This window comes from Abrus precatorius, unplaced genomic scaffold (genome assembly GCF_003935025.1).
Source record: "Abrus precatorius isolate BTA unplaced genomic scaffold, Abrus_2018 Scaffold9, whole genome shotgun sequence".
Classification (NCBI taxonomy): domain Eukaryota; kingdom Viridiplantae; phylum Streptophyta; class Magnoliopsida; order Fabales; family Fabaceae; genus Abrus; species Abrus precatorius.
Genome location: NW_020874439.1, coordinates 28,726,038 through 28,733,795, shown reverse-complemented (window position 1 = coordinate 28,733,795; position 7,758 = coordinate 28,726,038). Strand labels below are relative to the sequence as shown.

The window sequence follows — 7,758 nt, the reverse complement described above, 5'->3', positions numbered from 1 at the left end:
AATTCTTATTTATTCTATTATTTTATGATCTTTCGAATATATAAACCCATTAATTTTAAAAAAAATAAATGCATTAAAACGTTAATATTAAAATTTAAAAAAAAGATAAATATGTTAATTACACTAAATTAATGCAATTGTAAATGTAAACTTCTCTCTAAAATTCAGAATAAATACATTAATATGTTAATATTAAAGTTACAAATAAATAAATAAATATGTTAATTACACTAAATCAACGTAGTTGTGAAAGCAAATTTTTTTCTAAAACTCATCTACTTTTATATATATTTATAATTTATAATTATAATTAGAAATTAAAAAATATTCTATTTTATTTTCTGTAAAAAAGAAGAAGATATTAAATTATTTTTTTAAAATAAAATTTATAAATTTATTTTATTTTATAAGTATAATGCAATAATTAGATTAATAAAGTTTAGAAAAATGTGTCAATTTGACACGTATGACGTATCGATTGAAAAATTAAATGTTAATAAAAAAGAAAAAAAGTCCTCACATGCTCTCTATAAATGGATCAGGAATTTATAAAATATACAACTGTCAAATATAACTGTGCCCTGATTTTTATTCTTATTTTTTTTGCTATATGTATTTTATTTTTATTGAATAATAACAGAGGTCCTTATAAATATATAAATCGCTCTGATAACCCAATTTATGAAATCAAATTCAAGTCATTTACTATAATAAATTCTTTTAACAAATAATATTGCTTCTAGCGCTAATTCAGCTCGTTAGCTCCTGATCCTAATTTATTAAGCTGTCAACTTTAACTATAAATCAATGTAAGTGCACAAAATATCCTTAAATAATTTGGATACACTAATAAAGTCTCTAATTCCACTCATCTCGCAAACCAAAATATTAAATTTTACCCAAAACAGAAAAATTCTCAAAATATTCTTTCTTTAAATTCTAATTTCGCATCTTATATTTTTTTTTCAAAATTTCATTAAATTTATAGTATCTAAAATTTTAAAATTATTTCGTGTCCTAAATCTATTATAAAACCCTGAATATTTAAATAGAAAATAAAAAAATAGAAATTTTAGGTAGAAATTCACAGTAAAATCAAATTTACTTGATTTTAAAAATAGAGACTTAATTGACATTAAAAAAATCATACATAAGAGATAATAATTATTTATTTTAAATTTTAAAATCTGTAAAATAATCATATAGGATTTTTTTAAAAATAAAATCGATCACTGTAGATCAAATTGATTGAGTAAAATTAAACGAACAATGCTGCGCTCATCGTTGCTTTATTTAAATTCGTACCACTTTAAAGTTCAAGATAACACAACCACAATTTAATCCTGGAAGTGGTAGAAACTGCGACTAATTGGACAATTATCCACTAGAAAAATAAAATGAAAACCACACAAAAGAAAGAGATTGGGAGAAAGGGCCTGACAATTTGCTAGATTGAGTGGTTAGGTTGTAGCAAAGTTAGAAGAAAGAACTTCGATTTCAGTAGAGTTTATTGTTTTGATCTGAAGGGATAATAACAAAAAAGGAGTGAAAAGAGAGAGAGAGAGATCAGAGTAAAATGACTAAAATCCTACACAGGTTTCAAATTTTCAGCAAAATTCTACAATTACAGTGCAAAATGTAATTAATAAAACACATCAGAGTAACTGTCTAAACAAGTATATGTATCACATCTCCATCCTAAAATTATATTAGAGCACCGTTATTTGGCTTAAACTTGCAGTTCTGGCTTATAATATTCCCGTTTCAGTTTACATAAAATGAGTTGCAAAAATAGAGGAGCTAACGCTACAAATAGACTAGTTTATGTGAAATAAATGTATATTTCACAATTCATATCGCACTTTTTCATGAGGGAGTGATAGCGTCACTTTGTAACAACAGCAAAGACAACAATTACTTTCACTTCCAAGTTGAAACACCTTCAAATTTTGAGTTCAACCATAACTTCCTCAATAGTAACAAATCGACCATTTTCTATAGAGAGTTGTGCTGCAACTCCCATAGCAACAGATATTAATCCATCTTGGAGATCTACACTGGGAACCTTTTCTCCTTTAGCTCTGATTGCAGACAAGAAGTTAAGGTGTTCTAGATAGCTAGACCCATGATGTAATCCATCATATCTGCAAAGGCCAAAATAAATAATCCAAAACATGGAATATTTTTCCATTATAATAAGACCCAATTTAATTTCATTTCACCATCTCAAAGCTTAGTTAATTGATGAAATATTTAACTAAAAATGAAGCTACCCACTTTATTCGATTATCCTCAGCTTTCAAAGTCTGGACACCGTCTCGCGCTGCTTTTCGTGTACCAAACCGCACAACACTCTCAGGAACAAGGGCTTCTCCCTATCGTAAGCATACTTAGTAACATATTGACATTTACCATGAAAGAAACTCATGCAAGAAAGACAAGTTGAATGTTTATTGTAGTTTTAAACCATGCACCCTATTGTTGAAATGTTAAACTGAAGCATTATTGATAAACCTCAATCATATCTTAATCAAGAAGTTACCTCAAGAAATACTATAAAACATAATAAGTACAGTGAATGGCTGATAGGAGAACTTCACCTTTCCGATGTCTCCGACAACAGATATTTCTTGCTCATTTTTACTCCCTTCGGCAAACATACAAAGGTCAAGCATTCCTCGAGAACCATTGTCAAATTCAACTATAACATAGGCATTGTCAATGATATCTGGCACCTGCCCAAAGTAAACTAGTGAATACCTAAATAAAACAATAATGCTTAAAGAAAAACTCCATCCCAGTTACTGCTTTCGCATAGAACAGTGACAGTATGAGCTTAAGTCCTTACCTGTGAACTTTGTAAAACAGAATATACCATAATCTTCATATTGAAAAAAGTCATAATCAGTAGTTATTCACCAACAAAGCACAAACACCAGGGAAACCCAATTCTGTTTAACTAAATCTTTCAAGTGCTCACTGTTATAAAAAGGTTACCCATTATACATTTGTCAGACTATTTGGTTTGAACTTTGAAATGCTTATTGGTTCAAGGGATTATGCATTATTATTGAACGGCTGAAAACAAGCTCGGTGCATATTCCCTTTTCTGGATTGAAGAATACTATACAGAGATTATAATCAGTATTAATCAAGGTATCATACAAATTACCAGACAGATTAATGTTTGAAGCTTGGTCTCATGGTAACTCAAGCGGAGTATATAATCTACCTTTCCATCATATATTTCGTCCTTGTGATTAACATCAACAGCTCCAGAAGCCATCACACGAACAGGATTTGCACCAACAAACAGCCTCATCAGATCAAAGAAGTGGCAACACTTCTCCACCAGAGTGCCCCCTGAGTTAATATTGAACCGATTCCAATTGTTCACCTATAACCAGTATCACTCTTTCAGCTGTCTCAGTAACAGAACAAAAACATGTAATGTAATTTCAATTAGTATAAATCTAACCTTAACCAAGAAAGGAAACCGATGCTCCCGAATTGCTACCATTCTGACACACCCAAGGCTTCCTCCCTTAACTATTTCTATCAGCTTTGCAACAGGTGGCATGTATCTATATTCCAGTCCAACTTGTACCAATATATCTGGTCTTTTTCTAGCAGCATCAACAACCTAATCCATAGTAATACAGTACAATAAATTAGTACATTGTCAAAAACATATTAGAGGGTCAAACAGCATAATTCAATTACTGCTACCTAATCGACATGTCCAATTATAATTAAAAAAAAAGCGCACACATCAAGTTTACTGTCTACCTTAACCATATTGGAAAAAAAAAAAAAACACAACATATTACAATCATACAATGAGTTAATTAATCTTTTTTTTGTAAGGACAAAAACAAATTCTACTCTATTATTTACTACGACAACAAAGAACCAAATATTACTATATTTATTTCTTTTTCTACTTCTTCAGTGCAGAAAGAGTACAGTACAAGTTACTCAAGGTCATTCATGACATCCCCCAGCTAACGGTAAGGAATCCAACAATAACAATACTCATTTGCCAGAGGAAAAACAGTTTATGTCATTTTTTATGCAGCATCTTGACTTGTGTATGAAGTCATACAGAATATCAAAATTCCAATGCCACATGATAACAATAAAGGAAATAACACAAGTATAGTTCATATCTCAATTCCTGATGGAGAACACAATAAAAGAGATATAAAAAGTTACAAACATTTTCCTATGAAGATCACTCATTGGTCTGTATACAAAATTACATTCTAAATGTTAAGCCTACAAGCAGCAACAAATTTTATGGGAGGAATAACAAACCTCTTTGCAGTGAGAGACTGTGGTGCACAAGGGCTTTTCTACCAGTACATGATGGGGTTTGGAATGATTGATTATGTCCAATAGTATCCTGTGATGGGTCATGTTAGGAGTTGATACCACCAAAACATCACATAGTCCACTGTCCAACAGCTCCTGGTGACCTGAGAAAACCTTCACAACTTTCAACTCAAGTCATTCATTCACCTAACTATGTAGCACTCTCTGCTTAACTAAACTATCAGCAAAATGTAAATACTGCCAAGATAATTGCAGATAGAACCAAAATATTTACCAATGAAACCTCAATAATTTTCTACATCCAAGTCAAAATAATAACAACAATAATATATCCAAGTCAAAATGCATAAACACATCTAATCATAAATTGTCAATATTAATTTTTGTACATCTATTTTAAAACTTACATCTATGATAATTTCTAATTTTCTTGCTGACAATTACACTGATAAAATATGAAAATTGAAGTTATTGTATACCTTGAGAGGCCAATTAAAGGAGTGTGCCAAGTCAAGAGCGAGTTGTTGTGAGGGAAGGTGAGGGTCAGCGATAGCAACAACCACTACGCCTTCGGTGCGAAGATGGTACAAATTCAGCAGATGTTCCCTACCCATCATTCCAACTCCTATGATTCCGTACTTTACAATAGACCCAACCATGGCCATCGATTCTGAATTCTGGTTCTTCTAATCTAATTTTACAACACCTCTTCAACTCTTTGGTTTGTCAAAAATCTGATAACTAGAGTAACAGAGATGTCATTCATTGGTCGTTCCCTATCCGACAAAATTATAATCTTAAATTCACTTTTAAACCTTCATGAACATGATTTTGTTTTAATGTTATTAATTGTAAGTCTTAAAATCCAAACATACGCTTATTTATTTATTTTATTTTATTTTCGATAAACTGAAAAGTTCTTTTTTTTTATGAAAATACATTAAGATCATTATTTTTTACCATCATTTCATGAATAATTTTTCTCTTTGATGATAATCTTTTAAAATAATTAGTAAATTTTGTCGTATACTACATTATTATTATATTAAATTAAAATTTTAAAATAAAAATACATTGTATTATTATTTTTAATTTTGAGAAATTTTTAAAAGAATATTTTTATTAATGATAAAAAATATTTATTATATTAAATAAATAATAAAATATTTTTAAAATTATAAAATTAATTAAAAAATAAATATTCAATATAAATATCATTATTCGCCACCAATACTCAGTACCCGTAGTCAAATTCATTATTCTCATTTTAGTTAACTAAAATATCATTTCTCATTGTGTACTTGTTTGGAAAACAAAAATGTTATTATACCATTAATATTAATAATAAATAAGTCAATAAAAAGAACATTGATAAAGAGCAAAAAAGGTAACTTAAATGAAGAAATATTCAAGGATAATCCAATTCCAAATTAAAAAACTTTACAAATAAAATCCTTTAACTTAATAAAAAATTATTTACAAAACATTGAAATTTAAGTTGTAAAATATAATAAATATATTTTGTGAATATGAACAGGAGTAATATAATACTCATACTCCTGTTTTATTTGTTGGTTTTCCTTTTCGTTCTCCAATGTAAAAAATATTTTTTAAAATTGGTTTTGAGTACGAAATTAAAGATTATTAACAAAAAAATAAATTCAAATTTAAGTGGTAAAATATAATACATATATGGTGTGAATATGAATAGGAGTGAATAATACTCATACTCCTACTTTATTTGTTGTTTTTTCTTTTCATTTTCTTAAGTAAAAATTTTACAAAATTAAAATTTTATACACTAATTTTTTAAAAATAAAATAATTTAGGCATTTACTAACTTATTAAAAAATAAAAATTAAAAAATATTTTTTTATGAAATAAGTTATGTCAATTTTTAAGCACTATGAAATGGAGATTTAGATCCTCTGCAATTTTGATAGAACTGTAGCTTGTAATACATTTTCATTTAAGCAAATTTTAATTCATTTAAGTGAAATATACAAAAAAATAAAATAAATTTTACTTAAAGCAATTTGAGAAAAAATAAAAAATGAAAAGGGAGTTAGGATGGAGAGAGAGGCTATGGCTGGAAGTGAAGGGAAGGGGTGAAGGAAAGAGAAAACTCGGTGGGAGAAGGGGGTTGAGATAAAGAAAGAGAAAGCAGAAGAGGCTAAAAGAGATGGCATTGTTTTTGTTTAAACAAAAACAAAATTATATGTTGCAGTTTCCACACAAACTACAAAGAATTTATTTCCCATGAAATGATGTATATTTTTTTTATAAGCTCAACTAACAAGTTCATATTATCTTTTTATGCACACGTGTTTACATTTGTAATTGATTGTATGACGTGGTCAAACAAAAGAAAGGGCATGCAAATTTATACTTAATTATATTTTTCATCTTTATAAATTAAAATTTAGTCTATATCATTAATTGTACTTAGTTAAGTGATGAATTAAATGACGAAAGTTTAGTTCATTATTGTCATGTCATTATGATATATAATTAAGTAAAAAAAATTAAAACTCATGCAATTTTTATAGTTTTTTTTTTCCTAGCATTCCTCACGTTGTTCTTATGAATTTTTCTTTTCATATCCACACTTCCGGCTCCAACAAAAGTCGCGTATCCTTTTTGAGGAAAACAAAGAGGACGAATGAATGGCGTCGGTCAAATGCCCAAGCCCCCATGGTCACACGTATTTGGATCTTCAAGATCCATTTAACCAACCAATTTTGAATTTAATGGTTTTTAGTTCCAGTTGATTTAATAATCCAGCTTGTTATAATTTGGGATAGATTTAGTTTTAGATTGAACTTGTAAAACTAGTTATTTTGCACGCTCCTATCTTTAGGTCCAAATTCAATTGCCATCGTTAATCTAAAATGGTCAATAACAACATCTGATTACCGCTTTATCAGACAGTTCTAAAAGCTAATGGCCATTGGAGACTTACTCCAAAGGTTCTTTTCAAATACAGTCGTTAATCCGTGGAGTAAAAGTAAATTATTTTCAGAGTTAAACCCCTCCTCTTTCGGTATAGTTCTTATTAACTGTTTAAATTAATTTATATATTAATGTAGTCAAAAACTCAAGAGTAGTTTGTATAGCATGCAAATTTTGTATGTCACACTTTTATTGTTTGCATACCCGCATTAGGTAGTTATCGCGTCACGAAAATAAGTAGTTCTGTTATAAGCCGGACAAGACCACTGCAAATATTTCCACTAATTTATGAGCCTATTAAACGGATGGTGCAGGTGCATTAAACAGCTGAATGAAACATCCTTGCATTTTCCACTTATCATAACATTCACATCCTTAACAATAAAAAAAGTGTAATTGTCAATTAAGTAATCCATTGTCATCAGCTAACCTTTCAAGACTTTTTGCTAGTCATATTTATTTATTTATTGG

General features: G+C 28.9%; 1 protein-coding gene across 1 annotated transcript; it reads right to left on the bottom strand.

Moving 5' to 3' along the window:
- Positions 1 to 1,579: 1,579 nt before the first annotated feature.
- Positions 1,580 to 5,110, bottom strand: LOC113849893 (inositol 2-dehydrogenase). Its single transcript, XM_027480120.1, has 7 exons — positions 4,815 to 5,110; positions 4,318 to 4,488; positions 3,479 to 3,643; positions 3,233 to 3,397; positions 2,601 to 2,735; positions 2,278 to 2,375; positions 1,580 to 2,144 (listed from the first exon to the last, which is right to left on the bottom strand). Exons 1-7 carry the CDS (start codon positions 4,998 to 5,000, stop codon positions 1,943 to 1,945), a joined length of 1,122 nt encoding a protein of 373 aa, XP_027335921.1. The 5' UTR covers positions 5,001 to 5,110; the 3' UTR covers positions 1,580 to 1,942.
- Between the last annotated feature and the right edge of the window lie 2,648 nt (positions 5,111 to 7,758).